General features: G+C 46.7%; 2 protein-coding genes across 2 annotated transcripts; both read right to left on the reverse strand.

The window, feature by feature from the left end:
• Positions 1-6,955: 6,955 nt before the first annotated feature.
• LOC127335707 (thioredoxin M2, chloroplastic) lies at positions 6,956-11,028 on the reverse strand. Its single transcript, XM_051362427.2, has 2 exons — positions 10,713-11,028; positions 6,956-7,582 (listed from the first exon to the last, which is right to left on the reverse strand). The coding sequence occupies exons 1-2, from the start codon at positions 10,912-10,914 to the stop codon at positions 7,263-7,265; spliced, it is 522 nt and encodes a 173-aa protein (XP_051218387.1). The 5' UTR covers positions 10,915-11,028; the 3' UTR covers positions 6,956-7,262.
• A 3,989-nt stretch (positions 11,029-15,017) lies between these two features.
• LOC127335708 (probable beta-D-xylosidase 6) lies at positions 15,018-18,875 on the reverse strand. Its single transcript, XM_051362428.2, has 6 exons — positions 18,163-18,875; positions 17,274-17,440; positions 17,101-17,198; positions 16,399-16,749; positions 15,903-16,319; positions 15,018-15,829 (listed from the first exon to the last, which is right to left on the reverse strand). The coding sequence occupies exons 1-6, from the start codon at positions 18,835-18,837 to the stop codon at positions 15,231-15,233; spliced, it is 2,307 nt and encodes a 768-aa protein (XP_051218388.1). The 5' UTR covers positions 18,838-18,875; the 3' UTR covers positions 15,018-15,230.
• Between the last annotated feature and the right edge of the window lie 2,810 nt (positions 18,876-21,685).

Below are 21,685 nucleotides of genomic sequence, written 5' to 3' on the forward strand. Positions count from 1 at the left end.
AATTGATAAATTCGGCTGGAATTTAGCCTTGGGCCTTAGCCCATGTCTAATATAAATTTTAAAATTCTCTTGATCCGTGTGAGAATGGCGAGAGGTGGGATTAAATTTTAGTCACACGCTGACACGTTGCTAGTTAGGAGAAAGTTATAGTGATATAACTGGATTATTTTAGTCCTTGTAAGTGAGTGAGAAAACAGAGAGTCATCGCGCACTCCTCCTCCGCCGCCCGCTTCGACGCGGGTTGCGGTAATCTCGTCGAGTTGAGCGTATTTTTTTACTGTTTAGGAAATTAATTGTGTGATTAATTACGAGTCATGAATGGACGCATTAACGCAGCCGTTTCGTTCCATTTTTCCTGGATCGTGGACTCGCTGCACCTCACTACCTTCCTGAACCGCACTATATAAGTACGGACGCGAACCCTAGCATGTACGAGACACCATATGAGACCGTCTCTTTCCAGTTCATTGCACCGCCACCTTCGTCTTCCTCATCCCGTTCTTCGGCGTGCACCAAGCGGCGGGACAGTAGGCCTCCGAAACCCTGCCTCTCGTAGACCTGTACCGGTGAGGGGCAATCAGGTTTTTAGGGAGCGCTTACACGCAACTACTGGCAACAGGACATCGTCCGACGATGAGTTCCCGAACGACAACTTCGTCCTGGACATCGGCAACCTCATGGGCGATAACCAGGATCCTGCTGCCGCCAACATCGTCGATGTTGCTGCTACTGCGACCAACGTTGGATGGTATGTTTTTTTGTCCTCCTCGTTTCAGATCTTGCTAGAGTTTCTAGTACTGCTATTTGGAGTAGATGTGATAGGTTTACCTTGTCTAGTTGCCATATGTTCATCTACACTGTTGATCTGCATGATTATTTCATCTGATGTCTATGTAGTCATGATTTGTCAAGTATTAGTTCAGATTAATTCATATGATAATTTTCTTATATATTCAACAATCCAAAAATCTGATTATAGGCAAATGAACTCATGTGGCATTGCCGCTGCTACTAGGTCGCCTCTCTTTGATGGTTCACACTATAAGAGGTGGCGCACGAGGGCAGTTCTCTGGTTTCAAAACCTGAACTGCGATAGCGCCTTCTTGGCAAACCTGAGGGTGATCTTTCTCCTGCTCGGGAGGAAGCTTACAACAAAGTCGATGCCATGTTTAAGGAGGCTCTCTTCAGTATTCTTGCGGACAATATTGTTGACATGTACATGACTTTTGAGTATGGTAAGGATGCGTGAGATGCATTGGAGGCCAAATTTGGGTTCTCGGATGCTGGAACTAAATTGTATATCATGGAGCAATACTATGACTACAAGATGACTGGTGAGCGCTCTGTTGTTGAGCAGCTCATAAGATACAGTCACTTGCCAAAGAACTTGAACAGTTTAAGTGTACCTTACCGGAAAAATTTGTGGCCGGTGGCATAATTGCCAAGCTTCCTCATTCGTGGAGGACCTTTGATACTTCTCTAAAACATAAGAGACGAGAGTTTACCGTTTCGGATCTTATTGGGTCTCTTCATGTGGAAGAAAATGCGCAAATGCCACACATGATCGAGAATTTGAGGGAGGTTCTAGTGCCAATGTGGTACAGAAGAAAAACTTCCAATCCCACAAGTTCAAGAACAAGAACAAATCTGAAGGCAAAGGCAAGTTTGATGGCAAGAACAAGGCCTCACACTCAACCAACTTGAAGAAGAAGACTGATAAGAAGAAAGGGGCTTGCCACGTCTGTGGTGAGCCTGAGCATTGGGCCCCTAATTGCCCTAATCGATATGATAAACGTGGAACAGCGGTAAGACCGCTAATGTTGTTATTGCTGGCGATACTGAGATGAAGGATGATGGGTACGGTATTTTCCCTACTGTCTTTTCAGTATGTAACTCTCCCGATTGGTGGATTGATACGGGTGCCAACACGCATGTATGTTCTGATGTTTCCCTGTTTTGTTCTTATCAGGTCGCAAGGACTTGCTCCATGCTGATGGGAAATGTCTCACGTGCTTCTGTTCATGGTATTGGTACGGTAAATCTGAAGTTTACTTCGGGGAAGACCATCCAGCTGAAAAATGTGCAACATGTTCCCTCCATCGATAAGAATCTCATCAACGGATCGTTTTTATGTCGAGATGGTTTTAAGTTGGTTTTTGAGTCCAATAAATTTGTAATTTCTAAGTATGAAAAACTTGTTGGAAAAGGTTATGAGTGCCGGAGCCTTATTCCGATTATCTTTATTAGACTTATGTACTCAAACTATTAATCATGTTTGCAATGATAGTGAGTCCAATATTTGACATTCACAACTTTGTCATATTAATTTTGGGTGCATGACGCGGCTAGCCAATATGAATTTAATTCCGAATTTTACTACAGTCAAGAGTTCTAAGTGTCAAGTGTGTGTGCAAGCTAAGCAACCTCGCAAGTCTCACAAGACTGCTGAGGTAAGAGATTTGTCACTGCTGGAACTCATACATTAGGATCTTTGTGAGATGAATGGCGATTTGACAAAAGGTGGAAAAAGATACTTCATGACTTTAATTGATGACTCCACTCGATATTGTTATGTGTACCTTCTGAAATCTAACGATGAAGCTTTTAATCACTTCAAAATCTATAAAGCTGAAGCAGAAAACCAACTTGATCAAAAGATTAATAAACGGCTTAGGTCTGATCGTGGTGGAGACTATTTTTCCAATGAGTTTGATTCTTTTTGTGCGAAGCATGGTATTATCCTTGAGAGGGCGCATCCCTACTCACCCCAGTCTAATGGGGTGGCCGAAAGAAAGAACCGTACTCTAACTGATTTGGTGGGGGAGGCGGAGAGGAGGCCAGAGGTGGGCGGGCGCGGAGACAGCGAGCTTGAGACGGCAGCATGTCTGGGAGGAGAGGGAGGCGGAGGCAGGTCTGGGAGGAGAGGGAGGCGGAGGCAGGTCTGGGAGGAGAGGGAGGCGGCGAGGGCGGCGGGTCGAGAGATTCCAATCGACCTGTTACAGGCGGGCGGTAGCTCGGGAGATTCAATTGACATGATACTGCACGGCATGGTAACCCTATATATCGACCATGGCGCCTTTGTCCATGGTGCCATACATACGACCTATGGCTCCCGTGTCAATGGCGCCACACATACGACCTATGGCGCCGAGTACCATGGCGCTGTTAACCTTAGATGCGGGCCCGAACCGTCCCCATATGAAAATACCACAACGTCGTGGTACATGGTGCCGTGTTATCAAACCTCGACGCCGTGCGGTTGGGCACCATGCTAAAGAGTTAGACCATAGAAATAGTTCCATCCGAAATTACTTACTTAGAGCATCTCCAGTCGCGTCCCCCAAACCGTCCCCCAAAGGGATTTGGGGCGCGTCGGACAAAAAACGTTCCCAGCCGCGTCCCCCAAAGCCTCTTCTTGTCAGGCGCGGCCCGATATGGTGCCCGGCGCCCCTAGGCCGTCCCCGCTACACCGGGGACGCTCGGGGCGCGCCGGACACACCGAAATGCGAGGCGAGGCATGGAGGGACCGACGCGTCAGCGACTCACGGACGAACGCTCAACCGCCGCCTACCTAGGGACGATGCAGTTGCCGGGAAGTGGAACCGTCGCATTGGCAACCGCGTTGATTGACGCGCGAACCTCCGGAATGGAGCGTGAACTCTGCGGAAGAGCAACCGCCGGTCTCTTGGATATCTGTGCCACCGTTCATCCGCGCTCAATAAGACCCGTATGTAGGCGCTTTCAGATCTTCAACCGGCCGCCATTCATCCAAGCTTCTCACGATGAGCGACCTCTCCGGGCTTCCATCAGACACCGACAGCGAGGGCAAGTCTCCAGGATGGCGCCATTGGTGGGACAGAGTCCGGATGCCCAACAGCATCGATGATTCCACGCCGCCGGACAGCGCCGAGGAATGGGAGGCCGAGGAGGAGGAGGAGGAGGAGGCCAAGGCCGAGGAGGAGGGCGAGGCAGAGGAGGAGGAAGAGGCTGAGGAGGCGGTGGCGGCCCGGGCGAAGGCAGAGGCGAAAGCGAAGCGGAAGGCGCAACCGGCGAGCTCCGTCAACGACTAGGAGGACGCAAGTTCCTCCGATGCGTCGAATGACACCGCCTCTTCGGAAAAGGTGACGAGCAGGAAACGGCACCGTGAGGACGACGAGACGGGGCCATCAAAGAAGAAGTAGTTTAAATTTTTATGTGTAATTTTTTTTATATTTTTCGAAGTTTTTATATGTAATTTGTATATGTTGCACCGCTTTAAATACTAGCAGCGTTATTTAACCTACACATTTCTTCTACGGAGTATATACTAAATAAAAATAATAATTTAAAGTTTAGAGGCGGAGTTTAGAGGACGCGGCTGGGCCCAAATGCGTCACGAACAAAACGCATCCTTCGAATACTCGATTCGGATGTGTGATGCTCTAAAACGGGTTAATTGTGTCGAAATCGCCTGCACTCGGTGCTCGGCGTGCTCCGTGGCAGCTCGCAGGCGGCGGCGGTCGGCGGAGCCACGCCATTCGCAGGCCGCGACTTGTTTTCCTAGCGGCGGTGGTTGGGCTGGGATGGTTCCTCGGTCCTCGCTGATCACTTGTTTAATGGACCCCGGCTCCCCGGCCGGCGTGTCCACCAGCAGTATGCGACGGTAAGGAAGGCACGGCACGGGCGCACATCGGCGGTTGGTGCGACTGCGTTGTACGTACTGCATTATTATGCATGCGACGATGCACGCACGAGTTGGACCTCTCGCACGCACGAGCGTGAATCATTTGGTCCGGTAGGTGCGTGGAGATATACAGAGCTATAGCGAGCGCGTGGCGGCCTGCCGTCCCGCCGCGCGCGCCGACGAGGGGACACCGGCACCACGGCAGGTGAGAAGGCTCATGTGGCCTTGGATCGGATCCAAGGAGATCGGCGCCGGGCCGGCACACGTTTAACACCAGCAGGCAGCACAAGCCAGAACAGAACAGGAGGTTCCCTTTTGTTTACTGCCACTGGCTCCATCCTCCGTGCACTGTACTGTATCATATTCATTGGCGAACCGTATTACAGCTTTCGCACGGACGGACGGGACCGGAGTCCGGTGCGTGCATTCAATCCCACGGATGGATGATGCGTGCGCCCACACGTACCAGATGATCAAAGTACGGTGTAGGTCGATCGGCCCGCCGTTTGGCAGTCGAGACCGTGGGTCGGCTCATTGTTTTCCTGCCGCTGTCTAAACCGCCGGCTGATTTTAGCAGTCCTCGGGCCTCCAGATCGATCTCATATGACTCTGGAAGACGTGCTACATTTTGAATAAGAGGCGCATATTCGTCTTGTAGTGTGTTTTACTGTCGACTACGTACGGCCTGAGTCTGTATGCTTTCTTAAACACAAGGTTCAATAAGTCCAACTTTAAATCAACAAAACCACCAACCGGCTACGAGTACAACAATAACAATAACAGGAAAAAAAAAACCTTGGGGTGCAAAATACAGATACAAGTAGACGTGATGTAGAGCAGAGCATGGCTCTAGATTACAAAATCTAAAAGGGCGTCCGAGACCGGCAGAAGAACCTTCAAGCACTGAGATGCCACTCCGCGGAATGTTTTCACGAAAGCTTCAACATCCACCCCAAGAAAAGTCTTTACACCTGCCGTCTCGACAGCCAACAACTGTTGAAAAACACCGGTGTCCGCTACGCCACGACACTAACTCCGACAGCCGCCTTAGGCTCACGCAAACCGGAGGCACGTTGTTCATACAAAGCCGGTCACAACATGACAGAGGGCATCATCGAGTAGGAATTACGAGGAGGAACTCGGATAAATCGCAAGTTAATAGGGTAGTAGACAATGCCACAACCAGCTGCAGGATGTGTGTCTTAGCCACGGCTCCAAGGAAGTAAACGGCATCCGTAGACGTCGTCACAGTGGCCGGTGCTTTCGCGGACACACCATCGAGCTCGCTAGCATCTCCGCAGGCTAAACCTAGCGTAACCAAACCAGTCATGTAGGAGCAAATCCGGGACTCACTGTCCCCACGGTCATCAAATCTAGACGAAGGGAATCAAACAACTCGCGGCGACGAGCCGCCACCACACCATTAAAGCGCCACCCTACCAACCACGGACCCGAAGCTCTCTCGAGCCGAAGCAAACCCGATTAAAAAAATTCCTGTGTGAAAAAATAAAGAAATGTTTTGTGGAAAGCATTTTAATTTTTAAAGCACCAAAATTTTGTCTTTTTGCACACAACCCAAAAATGTTTGTTTTTCGCGAAACGACTTCATGAACACATAAAATATCGAGATTTACACGTCAATTTTTTGTTCAGAATTTTTTAATATTTTGAACTATGTTTAAAAGTCATTCCAAAAACCGGGTGCAAAAAATCCATGTTCTAGCCTTTATCAAAGTCAAGCACTATCAAGTTTGACTATAATTATTGGGAAAATATTAACAACCATAATACCAAATACTCCTGGAGTACATATATTATGAAAATATACTAGCTTATAACAATTCAAAAACTGTAACTTTTACTTCTAGATGTTGATATTTTTTTCCTAAACATTTAGTTAAATTTTACAAAGTTTAACTTTAACTAAACCTAGAACATGAATAAACTAATTGTAAACGGAGGGAGCACGTAGGTATTCAGAGAGAGCTCATGTTATAATTCGGAACCGTCTGATAGCACTTACGAGGTAGGGGCATCTTCGTAAATATTGAAAATTCTAGATGGATCTTGGTTATGTTTGAAGAGCACAACTGTTCTAAGCCCTACAGTTGTTTTGGTCAATTTAACGATACTCTATTATTCCATCCAATCAGTGCATCCGCATCTCACCGACAACCATCTAAAAGAGTGAACAGTTCAAAAATTAATATTAATCTAAAAGACTAGGACCGTATGTGTGCTGTGGGAATTATTCTGACATATAGGGTCTATATAGTCGATCACATAGTCGGGTAAAGTGGGAAACAATCACACGAACTGATGGAAATATGGGATATGCTACAGAATACTGACTCTTTTAACAGTCCTGTCATATATATCTACAGCCCAAAAAAATGGTAACAATGGAGAACCAGGCTTTCATGGGACTTTCACCAGGCGATTCTACTTATTATTGATGATACAGAAAGCAATTTACTGATACTATCTAGTATCTACACGCAGGTATAGAAAGATTGTGCAGGAGTTTCAGATAATCTGAACGTAGGACGTGCGTGGGATGCCAAGCGCTAACTCTGTCCAGGAGGTCCGTTCCGACATTTTACCTCTCGGTGAACTTCTCCACGCATGTGACCAGTGTGCTTTCGGGCACTGCTCCGATCACCGCGTCCTTTTTCTCACCGTTCTTGAACATCATCATGGTCGGGATGCTCCGGACGCCGTACTGGCTTGCTATGTCTGGGTTCTCGTCGGTGTTGAGCTTGTAGCATTTCAGCTTCCCTTCATACTCCTTTGACAGCTTGCCGACAATTGGGTCGATCATTTTGCACGGTCCACACCAGGAGGCCCAGAACTCAACGAGGACAGGAAGCTCGCTCTCCATAACAAGTGACTGCCATGTTGCCTTCGTGACATCAGGAACTACAAAACAAATAGACAGCATCACAGTGAAAAACTGATAACACATCAATTGATGGAACTTTACGAATACAGCCTGAGAAAGAAAAAAACAAATCAGCAAAGTTGAAGAGCACTATGAGCCCTAAATAAGTAATAAGATCATGCAGCTTGTACGAAATCATAGATTAACCAGGAACTAAAACTTCATTTCTGTGTCAGGCCCATGAAACATAAAATGACCAAATGAAGAGATTCATATATATAAACTCTAGCTGTCGACAAGCAACATCACTGACAGTGTTTTTATGCCACCTACAATCTTGCACTGGCCCAAATTGGTCAAGTTTGAAGTAGAAAAAAAAAGTGCACCTGGTCTGGGCCATCAGCCATATAGGCTCTGATCTCTTTAAGGAGCAAGGCCAACCACAAATTAGATCAGAGAAATACAATTTAGATTGAGAAACCTTTTCATAAAGATCTATAAAATAACTTTTACAGGAACAATATCTTCAGCATCAGAAGTTGAATTGTTTTATGAGATTCAAATAAAGTGTTAAAGACCATGTAGCTTGTCTAGAAGCATAGATTAACCAGGAATTTAAAACACAAACATAAATCCAACTCTAGCTTTCAAAAGGCAACATCAATAACAGTGTTTTATGCAATTATGCCATTGCATGCATGTCCAATGATCCTAGAATCCTCTACACCCATATTGGTTGAGCTAGGTAAGTTAGAGGATTCAAACACCAACAGAAGAACAAACGCAGCACAAGGTTTGCACCGTCAGCCATCCAGGTTCTAATCGCTGCAAGGGTAAGGCCGGCCCCTAAACAAGAACAGAGAAATTCCATCCTGACTGAGAAATATGTTCACACAAGATCCATAGAACCACCTTTACAGGAACAAAAATATATCTTCAGCGTCAGAAGGCGCATAGCATTTCCATGTATGATACTGATCTAGAACCGCTAGCTTTTCATTATTAACATACTCCCCCAGTTCACTATTATAAGATATTTTAGGTTTTTCCATAAATGCATGTATTTAAACATGTTTTCGGCCCGTTATCTAGTCCGTATTAAAATATCCAAAACATCTACTGAACGGAGCGAATATAATGCTTCATCAATGTAGCGCAAACAAGTATGGAATTGTCTTTTTTTTTCAGTTTTTTTTACTGTGCTTTTTGATAAGATATCAAACATTTTGATTTACAAAAAGCAATGGCGCAGAAATATGGATGGACGACCATGAAATGCATATGTCCACATGCTATGCTAATGCCTTAAATACACCGACAGCTCAATTATTCAATCAAATGCTTCTTCATGACTGCAGTGAAACAGTTCATCCATATCTTGTTGCCTGATTTATAGGTGAATAACTTGCATTCATTGAGTATGTATGCACACTAGAATATCATGGTTGTAATGTAAGCCATTGAGGCTGTGTGCTTCTAAGAGTAGAAAGAGTTTTAACATAGACAAAAACTGGCAAATGGCAACTCAATCACCCTATACACCACTGCACCCATCATAGACCCCTTGCTTTGTTCTCGAACAAATAAAATGATCTCCGTGGAGCGATCCCAGATTTGCTCATTTACGTGACACTGGACAAAAGAATTATGCTGAAGGAAGCAAGTGATGTGATATACATACTGTCCTCTAAAGCTCAGTGTTGTGATCGAGCCTGTTTACTCAAAATGGGGTAGCGTTTGAGGCATTGCAATAGCAAATGTCCATTAAGCAAAAAAAGGCAGATATCAATCCATAAATTCAACTACTAGTGAACAATACGCAATAACTCACATTTAACAGGTGTATGTCTCCATATTTAAATTCAAGTGCCACTCATAAAAACACAAGCATGCCAATATTAGCAGGTGTATGATGTATTGCCCAATTTTGCTCAGGCATACAGCTGAATGCAACAAAAGTGTGCTGGTCGCAAATCAAACGAATGAGCACGTATAGCAACACCGTGGTTCATGCGTGATGCAGGTGCTAAACATATTTATGAGCTTCCGAGGAAACACAATCGCAAACTCTATATTTCCTGAACGGGAGACGCATACGTGAAGCAGGCACGCATGCAAAGGCCGAAGATAGATGTCGAGTGTTGCTCGTACAGAGTTGCCAAAACAGTAAGACCCACCGCACCACTGCGGCACTTGACACCTCAACATGGCTAGTTCCCTGAACCAAAACGAGCTAAGCTTGGGATCCCAGTTCCACCACTGCACCAATCATAGGCCCTTGCTTTTCTAATTCACTTACGACGTTCTCAAACAAATAAAAAATATTTAATTGAAGCGACCCGAGATTTGCTCGTTTACGCGACAGTGAGCAATAAAACAGAATTGTGCTGAACGAAGCAAGTGATGTGAAATGGACTCGGTCGTCTCAAGCTTGGTGTTGTGATCGGGCTTGTTTAGTACTACCTAAATGAGGCAGCGTTTCACGCACTGCAATAGCAAATCTCCATTAAGCAAACACGCAGATATCAATCCATAAATTCAACTACTACTGAACAATCAACAATAACTCACATTTAACAGGTCTACGATTTCACATTTAAATTCAAGTGCCACTCATACAAACACAGGCGTGTCGATATTAGTAGGTGCATGATGTATGCCCAAGTTTGCTCACGCATACAGCTGAATGCAACAAAAGTGTGATGGTCGCAAATCGAACGACTGCGCAGGTGCAGCAACATCACAGCTTCTGAGAGATGCAGACACTAGACATAGCACGCGCACGAGCTTCCGAGGAAACACAATCGCAAACTCTACATTTCACGAACGGAAGGGAAGATGCATACATGAAGGTGAAGCAGGCACAGAGTCTCTAAAGCAGTATAAGATCCATAATCCAGAAGTCCGCAGCGGTACGGCGCTAACACCTCGGCATGGCTAATTCCCCGAACCAAAACGAGCTAAGCTTTTAAATCCCAGTTCGTTCCAACAAGGGGACTTGACTTCACCTCGAAACACACATTAGATCCGCACCGACGCGTTAATCGGATCGGTAAATCGCCGTCCAAATCTCGTAACGGAGAACACGGATCAAACATTCAAACAGTAGCACATGCGATTTGGCGAGCTGGGAGACCGATCGAGCTGGCGCGCGCGCGCGCGTATTACCTTGGATGGTGGTGTCCTGGCCCTGGACCGCGCGCACCACCGCCGACGCGCCACGGCCGTTCCCGGAGACCGCGCGGAGGGCCGGGGACCGCGGGCCGCGGGCGGACGGGAGCGCGGCGTGGCCGTGGCGGAGGGTCCGCACGGGCGAGCTGGCGGGGGCGAGGGGCGAGGGCGACGCGGCGAGGGAGACGGCGGAGGCCATGGAGATGGATGGGGACGGGGAGGAGGGTGGGGAGTTGCGGATGAAGCGGGGCGAGAGCGCAGCGCGTTTGTTGTGATGTGATGCGCGAGGGGGACGGTTGGACGGAAAGGGAAGCAAGCAAAAGCAAGCCAATCCAAGCGGGGCAGGCAGTTGTCCCTCCCGGTTGGATTGGATGTGGTGGCCGCTCCCGCGCGCTTCGGCTGGGCCCACCCCCGGCTGCCTCGGTGGCTGTTGGCTGTTGCTGCAAGCCAGCAACTATGAGCTGGGTTCGTTACTTGGCACGACCTGCCTCGATGGAACGGATGGGTGGAGGATAGCATAAACGTGCCATTTTGAACCGATTTCTTACACCAGTGTTAGTGGGAAGACAACAACTGCGTGTCGAGATGGACCACGGGTAGGGCTAGAATTTGAGCCGAGCCGAGCCAGCTTGGCTCGACTCGCTAAAGTTCGGTCAACAATCGAGTTAGCTCGACTCGACTCGTTTAACAATCGAGTCCAAATTTAAAACTCGGCTCGACTCGCAAAGCTCGTGAATACCTCGTTTAAAATTATCGAATAAAATATGTAAAACATATAATGTATTGTTCTTGAATATTTGGGCATGAATGATGCACAACAATCATTATGATTGTGGTATTAGAACAATATAAAATATGACAATCAATATAAATATATCATGAGCATAAGATCGCCAGGTCGAGAAACCATAAATATACTTGCCCATAATGGTGGGTTTGGGCCAACACGACACTACTTCAGGCTAGATTAATTTGTTTCGCCAGATTATACAACCTACTATTCATTTTTGCCGAGCTAAATGAGCTACTCGCGAGTTCAATGAACTCGGCTCGTTTAGCTTGAACTCATTTAACAAAAAAAAAAGTTGGCTCGGCTCGTTATACATCGAGTTCGAGTCGAGGCGAGACGAGTCACAAGTTACTCATTTAGCTTGCGAGATTCGATTTTTTATTCCAGGCCTAACCACGGGCCAGAAAAGCCATGTTGTTTGGTGGCCTGCGTAAAGTTTTTTCGCCCACGTGCAGATTTGGGCTCTGTCCGTTTGGTAGGTCGGTTTTCAGGCCTAGTAGCAGCCTAGAACGATGCTCTTGTTGTTTGGTTGCAACCCAAAATGTGCTTATGGTTACCTCTTCCCTTCAGTGGTGAGGCCAGTGATCAACCGCACAAGCAAAAACACAATGCAAGATCATAGACGGTACTAGTTCAGGACACACCATTGTTCAGACACGATCATAGTTCAGGACATGAAATGAACATCAAGCAGACACCATTAGACACTAGACACGACATGGTAGCAGCGATACAGTACCAGTTAAGCTTCAGACATGATCTTCGAAGACGACACACCTGGTGGCATCGCCATGGTACGGGCACCTGCTCATCACCTCAGTGCATGTGTGATCGAAAATGACCACACTGTACTCGAAGGAGGACACATTCTTGAAGGTGAGGAACTGGCCTACCTTGAGCTGATGGGCGATGGCGAAGCCCGCCCACCCTTGATCGATGAATGCGTCATTGCCTTCTCTCATCGTAGTCACTACTAGGAAAAGGCCTAGCCGTAAGATTGACATCAGTGGCGCACCATGATGGCCGTGCGCCACTACTACTTAGCAGTGGCGCACCACAAAACGGTGGGCCACTGTTACAAATGTAGTAGTGGCGCACCTTGTTTGTGGTGCGCCATTACTAATTTTTTAACTGAATTACAGATGAATCTCAAGTTAGTAGTGACTCACCTAAATATGGTGCGCCATTGCTATTTGAATAGCAATAGCGCACCTATACGTGATGCGCCACTATGCTGCAAATAGCAATAGCGCATTGTGTGTGTGCTGCGCCACTCTGTACATGCAGTCCAAAACTTCATCACGTGCACATGCCTCGACTGTCGTCCACCGCGCGCACCCCACCCAACCCACAGGCCACAGGCCACAGGCCACAGCGCAGCAGAGGAAGTCTGCACCGCAAAGTTGATTCCAGACACACGAAAAGGACACGAAACTGATTCCAGGCAGGCGCACGAAAAGAAAAGGGTAGAAAACTCCCTCGTCCCCTTTCTCTTTTCAAGCGCATGAAAAATCTCCACTTCTCCGCACAGAGCATCTCCCTCGTTCCCCTTTCTCTTCCCAAGCGCTGAAGCCCAGCTCCGCTCTCCGCTCTACTCGCCGCGGCCCGCCTCCCAGCTCCACTCTCCGCGGCCAGGCTAGTCCGCCCCTAGCCCTCGCCCGCTTCGTCCGACCCTCTTTTCTCTCCCGCGTCATGGCAGCTTCAGCCGGCGCCTCTGCTTCGTTCGCCTCTGGCATGCGGCTCTATCGCACGAGCTCGGCTCCGTCGGTAGGTTCTCCACGCAGCTCTGCCCCGGCCTCGTCGTCCTCTGCCTCATGGCGCCCTGCACCACCATCAGCAGCTCGCCCCGGTCGCGCGTCCTCTTCGTCGATCCCGAGCGGCCTGTTCCGCATCCTACTCGCCGCGTCGTCGTCTCCTCTTGCTCGCGCTCTACGATGGCGCAGAGGCCAGCGACGTCCGCGCCACGGCCTTCCTCGAGGTGCTCAAGGAGATCTAGTCCGAGCACACCATCGTCAAGCGCGATGGCTGCTGGGAGCACGGCCTACCCTCGCGCGACCTCGTTGGCGGCGAGGTCGTCGAGCTCCGCGTCGATGACAAGGTCCTCGTCGACATGCGCTTTCTCCGGCGTCGACCGGCAGCCTGCAGGAAGCCGGCGTGCTTCGACCTTGTAGATGAGGGACTTGATTGCTTTTGTCTTTTTTATTTTAGGGTGTTTGTTGCAAAGTTTAGAGACTGCTTGCCTATATATAATAAATATTTCATGTTAACATAAAATAAAAAGGGACAGAATCAGAGCAGCAGAACACCGTACAAGTGCCCTGCATTTTTTTTTTATCGCACGATGGTACCAATGGCGCACCGTGTAGTATCCCTGTGGCGCACTTTCGGTTGCTAACTATGGCGCATCGCGTAGTACTGCTGTGGCGCACCTTTGATTTCTAGTTATGCTACTTATGACGCACTGTGTGGTGCGCTATTGCTAGGTGCCTTACCAGTGGAGCACTGCATGGTGCGCCACTGCTAATAGTTAGCAGTGGCGTGATAGTAGTGTCGCACCACTAGTGCGCCACTGATGGTAAAACGTGGTGCGCCACTGATTGCCTGTTTTCTAGTAGTGAGTCATCCTCTAGTTACATCCAGTGTTGCTGCGGACGATGATGTTGGAAGGGATTTCTCCGAACCACTTGATGAAATCTTGAGGGATAAGGAGCCGACTCAAGGTAAGCTTGAAGACGATGCGGAGGGACTGGTCCGGCCCTACCTCGTCCTGGAAGTGGCCAACGTTAGCCGGCCTTCCACGACGCTTCTTCGATGGTCCCTCGTCGAAAATCTGAGCAGGTGACCCAAATCGTAAGAATTGTTACATACAAACCGTTTTTGTATCATAATCGAACGCGCGGGAAGCCGGGAATCACTCACTTAAACAGATCGGACGGTCACGAAGGCGGCTGATAAGAGGCATTTTTACAACCTGCTGATTCCTAGCGCTTGCCTAGGTTTATAGGCCTAACATCAGTTCTTAGACATTGTTTTGAGCATTTAAGGCTGGGCTAGCATCGTTTTCCTTTTGAGAATTTGGAACCTGAACCGAAGGGCGTGAGCAATGGAGGCCGCTGTTCAACTAAGGTTGGATAAAACTTTTGACATATGCATGTCATATTATGGACCCATTTAATATGTCTTTTTTTCAAAAACTGATTTGGTTTTTATCTTTCTCTCTCATATTTCACTCAATTTTCACTTTATGACTGAAGAGGCTGCCTCCCGATAAATAGGCTATCTCCTTATCCGAACCTAATTTAGACCACCCGAACCAAGATAAAGCTGCGAGGCAACACCCTTGAAGCTATGCATTCGCCATGCCCTAAAGTGCGGCAAGCCGGTGAAGCAGTGCCGCAGCCCAGCCTTCGACGGAAAGCAGCGTGGGCCACAACGGATTTGTGACGTACGTTAATCATAATCTTAAAGACGGTCCTTCTCAATAACGAACAATGGTTTTAGAACTAGCAGTGTTCATCAAACAAAACAGAACTATACTGAAATTTATTGCTTGCATTTTTACAACAATCAGTTCAACCATACACGATGCACCCAACGAATCTTTACAACAAGATTTTCGAACGGTTGTACAGGTGTAAATTCGACTATTCCAAATCTGGCAGCTATAATGACATGTGTGGTGTAGTACATGGTGTATTGGTGTAGTAGCACGTAGCACTACCTTGTCATGCTTCGATGACAAACTCATGCTCTTCATCCCCTACCATCAGATGGTGGGATCCCAGGAGCAGCACCCTTCTGCCCTCAGTGTTGGCTGCGCTCATAAGCTTGCAGGGATCTACCATGATCTCCACATTGGTTGATCTGCCAGCGTCTGTGTAAACGCGCTCAAAGGCAACCAACTGTTTCAGTGGGAAGCCTGGAGCGATCGACTTTGATCTCGCAAAGAGTAGCAAAGCATGGCTCCCATCCATGGCGCCGTCGTTGGAAACCGAGATGTGGACAGAAAATGTTAGGGATTCACATGATGCGATGTCTTCAACCTGGACGTAGTCTAGCCCATCCCTCCTTGTGTATGCGGGCTTCCTACTGATGAGGCTTGGGGATGATGAACGTGACAGGCTAATTGTCCTGGGAGCCCCTACGATGTTGTATGAGTACTTTGAGTAACTCAATCCATACCCAAAACCATATACCACATCTCCCGTGTAAAACCGGTATGTTCTTCCAGGGTAACCGCGTGAAGGGTCGGCCCTCATGTTCATATCAGTCATTGGAACGGCGGTGAAGGATTCAGGGTACCATGTGATAGGCAATTTTCCTCCTGTCAACACAGCGTACCAGATTAGCCACCATACAAGTTTTTCATTCAGACCACATGTAAATTGTTTACTGACCTGGGTTGTACTCTCCAAAGAGAATTTCTGGGAGAACTTGTCCGCCAACTTCCCCTGGATATCCGATCCACAGGATGCTTGCAATTCTTTCATCGTGCTTTGCAAAAGAAACATCAACAGGACCACCACCCGTGATAACCAACACAATGGGCTTCTTTGTTACACTAGCAACGCTATTTACGAGGTCCATCTGCTTGCCTGGAAGGAGAAGGCTCACCCTATCAAGATCTTCAGTTTCCTGAGTCAGGTTCAACCCAGCAATCACAACAACAATATCAGCCCTCCTAGCTGCTTCAATGGCTTCGCCAAATCCCTCTGTTGAGTTACAAGATACATCCTTACATCCAGCAGCGACGGTTGTTTGCGGAACAAAGGCTTTCATGCCTTTAAGGAAAGTGATAGGGTCACAGGGAACACCTGAACAAAGTGAAACATAACATTAGTTTATGTAGGATAGAAAAATAAGGGGTGTTTAAATGAGTCCAGTGATTCAGACCTGTGTAATCTCCACCCATTAAGTATGAATCAGCTGCTGCTGGTCCAATGATAGCAATATGACTAACTTCGCTTCTCTTCAGAGGCAAAAAATTGTTATCATTCTTCAACAAGACAGTACCCTGCCTTACAGCTTCTGTTGCGAGCTCCCTGTGCTCCTTAGTGCAAATATTGCTGGGGCCTAGTTGAGTGAACCACTGATTCCCACTGGCTTTATCAAAAAGTCCAAGACGTAACTGAAGAGAAAACAGATTAAAAAGAGCACGGTTGATATCTTCTTCTTGTATCTTTCCTGTCTCAAGTGCCGACTTCGTACGCAGAACCAGGAAAGACCCACAGTTGATATCCATTCCTTAAAAAACAGGAATCAAATTCAGCATATACTCCGCTTGGTTGAATGATATACAGAAGGTGGTTGAAGAAATCTATTTCGAGAAGATATTGCGCCTTCCTCATGCTAATTTTGGCAAGGTGTTCAGTACAAATTTTGTTTTGGGAAGTTATCAAACTAGAAGCAGAAAGTGGAAGCCTCGAAATGGAGTTCAGATTAGTTGGACTCAATAATTTATTTATGTCACTAATCTTTGTTTATTTGTAGTGTTTATTAAGCTGAGAACTCAAAGTCCTAGTCTAGAAAGACAGCAACATGTTAATAAAATCCTAATGTGAAGTTCTGAGAAAGAGAATGTTTCAGGCCACTTACCAGCCTTAAGAACAATCGCTACTGAATCTTCATCTGAACTTGTGTATGACTGGTATTCACGAATAATTCCCACAGCGTCACAGTCAGATACGATATACCTTCAGAAAGAAATGAGCACTGATATTAGTTCAAGGCTCATGCAATTGAGAAATTCAAAGGAGAGCAAGTAGTACCCTTGAAATCCCCATTCATTCCTAATCTTCTGCAGTAGATCTTTGCGCGCGCATGCTGGCACACCATTCACCTGGTTGTATGAACACATCAAGCAACTTGCACGACCCTCCTGGATGCAGCTCTTGAAAGGAGGCTCGTATGTGTCCTCGAAATCTTGCGCATTTACCTAGCAACAGTGGATGCACCATTTAAAATTGAATTGCATTAAAAGTTCAAAACAATTCTTCACCAGATCCCAATCTAATATTTTGATTCTTAATCGGATATATTTTTCAAATAAGCATCTCCATCAATGAATATAAATGTGTTAGCTCGCGCCTGGCACACATTTGGGGAGTACTTAGTTCTAACTTTTCAGTATCAATGACTCGTCATTCCACGGTTTTTGGGTATGTAAATACTAAAATCATCTGTATGTAGTATTGTTTTTCTGTGCATGGACTGGCAGAACGATGTGCTAATGTGTGTGGGTTTCGGCCCTAGGATCTGAGAATTGTGATGTCAATGTACCATAATGTCTTAATCATCTGAAGATTATATCACATAAAATTCTAAAAAGGTAAAGAGGGTTTTGCCAAAGCTGTGATGTTGCTGGCCCCTAACTTTCCATGTAGCACATGCAGTGTTTGTGCGATTGTGGTTCGGGATGTTTGGGTCTGCACATGGTGCCTAATGTCTAAAAATAGCCTGCTAATGTTATGTCAAGTTCAGAAAAAACAGCCGTATAATCAGTTCATCGTGGCTGTTTTAGTCTGGCATGCTTAATCAAGTGAACAGCCAACATTATTGTCTAGTACTAGCAAGTTAGGTACTGTGCAAATATCAGAATGACCTATGATAGTATTGAAGAACACCAAAACATTCATAGGACTGGAGCAAATGCTTCACCTTGGCATTGAAGGTGTACCGCGTGAAGGTCTCCCACTTCTCCAAATCGTAGGCGACGTAGTGCTTGCAGCAGGCGGAGAGCATCATCCTGCCTTCCTTGGCGTCGCCGTACTCGCCCTGGAACCCCTTGACGTACTCGACGGAGTAGGCGGCGATGACGGCCGGGTCCTCGCCGGGCGTCTCCTGGCCGCGGCCCCAGCGGGGGTCGCGGAACACGTTGATGTTGGGCGCCCAGTAGGTGAGCCCGGCCTGGCCGGCGTTGTGCATGGCGCGCGCCTCGACCGCGACGGCCTCGGCCACGGCGCGCCACAGCGAGCGGTTGAAGGAGGCGGCGGAGAGGATGACCTGGGGGAACATGGTGGCCCGGGCGACGGGGCCCGAGGAGAAGTTGACCCCCGGCCCGTTGTCCGCGAGGCCGTGCAGGGACTCGGACCACCACTCGTAGGGCGGGACGCCGAGGCGGGGCGCCCCCGCCGCGGTGTTGGAGAGCTGCGCTATCTTCTCGTCGAGGGTGAGGAGCGAGACGAGGGCGCGCGCGCGGGCGGGGAACGAGAGCGAGGCGTTGCAGAAGGGGTAGGAGTTGGCCGCGGCCGACGCGCACGGGTACGCATTCGGCGACGTGGCGGCGCCGGCGCCGGCGACGGTGAGCATGAGGAGGATGAAGTGGGGATACATGGCGGGGAATTTGGTCGAACACTTGGCCTGCTTGGCGATCGCGCCTCCATCATATACGGAGTAGTCGTCAGAAGTACAGCTCGGAGGCCGGAGGGTAGTGGATGATGGATAGCTTGCTGAACGGGGCCTCTTGTGAGGATAGTGACAAGGGTCAAAGCTATCTGCAGCAAAAAAAAATCTTTCTTTTTCCTGACGAGCCGCCAAATAGCGTGCGAGATTGGGTCTCATTTCCCTATGGATAAGTCATGTGTATTTTGGCTGATTGTGTTTTTATATGGTTGCCAAGATGCTTGGTGTCTGTCTCTTCTTTGCGAAGTGCCAAGTAATGACAGTTTCGAGTTTTTCTGATTTGTTTACAGTTGAGTACTGACATTTTATTTTCAGATCGACTGATCGAGTACTGACAATTGAGAAAATTAGTGCTGAGTGATTCCTTGTGCCGTGAGGTTATTCGGCCCATTTTTCTACTCCTTCCTAGATATTTAGGTTATTTCTTCTAAATGCATGTATCTATACACGTTTTAGTACGTAAGTTTACTCATGGATTCATATCTAGTCCACTTTAAAATATCTAAAAGTATTATATTAGTAAACATAGGAACTACTTTTTTCTAACATTTTTTGTAGCCCATCTATCACACGGATGTGATTCAACATTTTACCTCCACCTTATAGTGTTCAATGTGTTTTATAAGGTGTGTCAAATTAGGAGGCAAACCCTTGGTCACACATGGTATGCGTCCTGCCATTTTGATGTCGATAAATTTGATTATATAGAACTAAAATAAAACCATAGTTCTTGTGGAAAAGGGAAGGGACGACCCAATGAGGGTCCAGTGGGAACTCAGGCCCACTCGAATTTCTAAAATCCTTTGAGATACTTGAAAACATATGAATTACTTAAATGTTCAAATTTTAGGTGCACTAACAGATTATGCCCCAGCTTAAATTATTTTCAGGGTTCATCCCTTAGAGTAAGAGGTGCCCCAAAGTGATTAGTTTGTCCAAGTTTGTTGCTTTGCCACCTTCGAACACGGTCTGATTGCTCTTGTACCGTATTTAATTCATCCATAATAAAACTTTGTATAGGGTCCAGACTATGTTTACAATCACTTTGGGCCATGTGTTCATTCAAAGTCAAACTAAAGTTGACCAAATATTAGGAACATTATCATCATCTACAATGTAAAATCTATAGCATTAGAATAGTTATAGACTATATTTTCATATCATATGCATTCGATATTATAGATGACGATAATTTTTCATATATAAACTTAGCAAATTTTGAGTTTGAATAAAGCTAGAAGTCGAAGTAAATAAAAACAATAGGAGTATAAGGGCTTAAATACTCAGGTAGTATTGGAAGCCACAGAGCCAATCAATCTGCTTCCTCCTCGTTTCTAAAAAAAAGGTGAATCAACTTTATTAAAATATGCATGTATCTAGCAAACTTAAGTAAAGTTGAGACTTTTTTTGTGAAAGGATGGAGTAGTTTTTTTTTCAAGGAAAGGAGCTAGCAACTGCCTTTTTCTAAATAGAAATTTATAAAACTAACAAAAGGAAGCAACATAATGGCACACGGACCACATCTTTCTATTCTTAATAGATGATCCCATTTTCCTGTCGTACGGTGAAGCCACGTCGCCTCCTTTTTGTCAACCCGTTCTCGCTGCGTAGTCCATACCCTTCTCGATGCGTAAGTGAATTATTCCCCCGTCTGCTGTAACGACATGGGCTGAAATTCTCCTCCTGGGCTGCCCACCTCATCTACCTCATGGGCTTTTTAATTTGCCGGAAAAATATTAACCTCTGTTCTCCTCTTGCTCCTCGCCTCTGTTCGTCTTCCTCTTCATCAACATCTCAGCCGACTCCCCTCCTCCCAACGATTTACGTAGCCGGCCTCCCTTCTCCTCAACAGCCGTGGATTAACGCCTGCTCCTCGCATTTCACATCACAACAATCAAAACTAGAAACTGCTCATAAATCCCAATAATCGCCAATGGAAACTGCTCCACCGAAATTATACGCCGCCACCAAATCAACCTTAAAAAGAAGTCCATGTTGCCATACGCTTCACCCGCCAGGCTACTCGCGCCCTGCTCGCGTAGCCAGCACCGCCGCCGGCCACCACGCTGGTACCTCCATTGTCCCCATTCTAATTCCTCTCTTTTTTTCAAACCCTGCATACGTATACTTATTCGTACTCTGCTAGGTTGACCTCCACCTGGAAATCCCATTCACGGCTTCCCCCAAATCTGATATTATTGGTGCCTCCAATCTGATGCTTGAAGCCCCCTCGATTTTTTTTGTGTGGATATTTTGGCATCTCGCTCTGATTGCTGAAGCTAGAAGACGTTGGCCATCATATCCTGTACTGTGTGACTCTGCACTACATATGTTTCCGTTGGTAAGATTATTATACTCTAACAACTTGATGTTAATTCATTGTTGTCAGCACACATGATTTATAGTTGGTAAAAAAAAGGCATCTGTATGGGATGGAACGTTAGGATGGCAGTACCTACTAGGAATGGATGCACGAGTATGAGCAATTAGGAATGACCTGCATCGTCCACTCATGTATAGCTTCTACCACCGGACCCGTCAATACCTCTGTTTTGTGTGATTGCAATAGGCGGCCTATTTTTTCCCCGAGGAAAAAAAGGAATTTCACTATTTAATAAAGGTGTTACAATCAGAGTCTATAGAAAACTAGATTTCTATAAGAGTGTTGCTAACCAACACCCCTTCCGCTATAAGTTTTACTACTTTAAATTGTACTTTTGTTTATTTTCAATGCCCTGCAACAACGCACTCTCACTATGTCTTACAATCTAGCAGGTTA

This window comes from Lolium perenne, chromosome 2 (genome assembly GCF_019359855.2).
Source record: "Lolium perenne isolate Kyuss_39 chromosome 2, Kyuss_2.0, whole genome shotgun sequence".
Lineage (NCBI taxonomy): Eukaryota > Viridiplantae > Streptophyta > Magnoliopsida > Poales > Poaceae > Lolium > Lolium perenne.

Bases quoted from the DNA above. Each gene is read 5' to 3' on its own strand.
- LOC127335708 (XM_051362428.2), bottom strand. From the start codon at position 18,837: ATGTATCCCCACTTCATCCTCCTCATGCTCACCGTCGCCGGCGCCGGC. The intron at 17,199-17,273 runs GTACTACTTGCT...TTCTTTCTGAAG, and splicing joins AATGAATGGGGATTTCAAGG to GTATATCGTATCTGACTGTG. The intron at 16,320-16,398 runs GTCTGAATCACT...CACTTTGTTCAG, and splicing joins AATGGGTGGAGATTACACAG to GTGTTCCCTGTGACCCTATC.
- LOC127335707 (XM_051362427.2), bottom strand. From the start codon at position 10,914: ATGGCCTCCGCCGTCTCCCTCGCCGCGTCGCCCTCGCCCCTCGCCCCC. The intron at 7,583-10,712 runs GTAATACGCGCG...TTTGTTTTGTAG, and splicing joins CCAGGACACCACCATCCAAG to TTCCTGATGTCACGAAGGCA.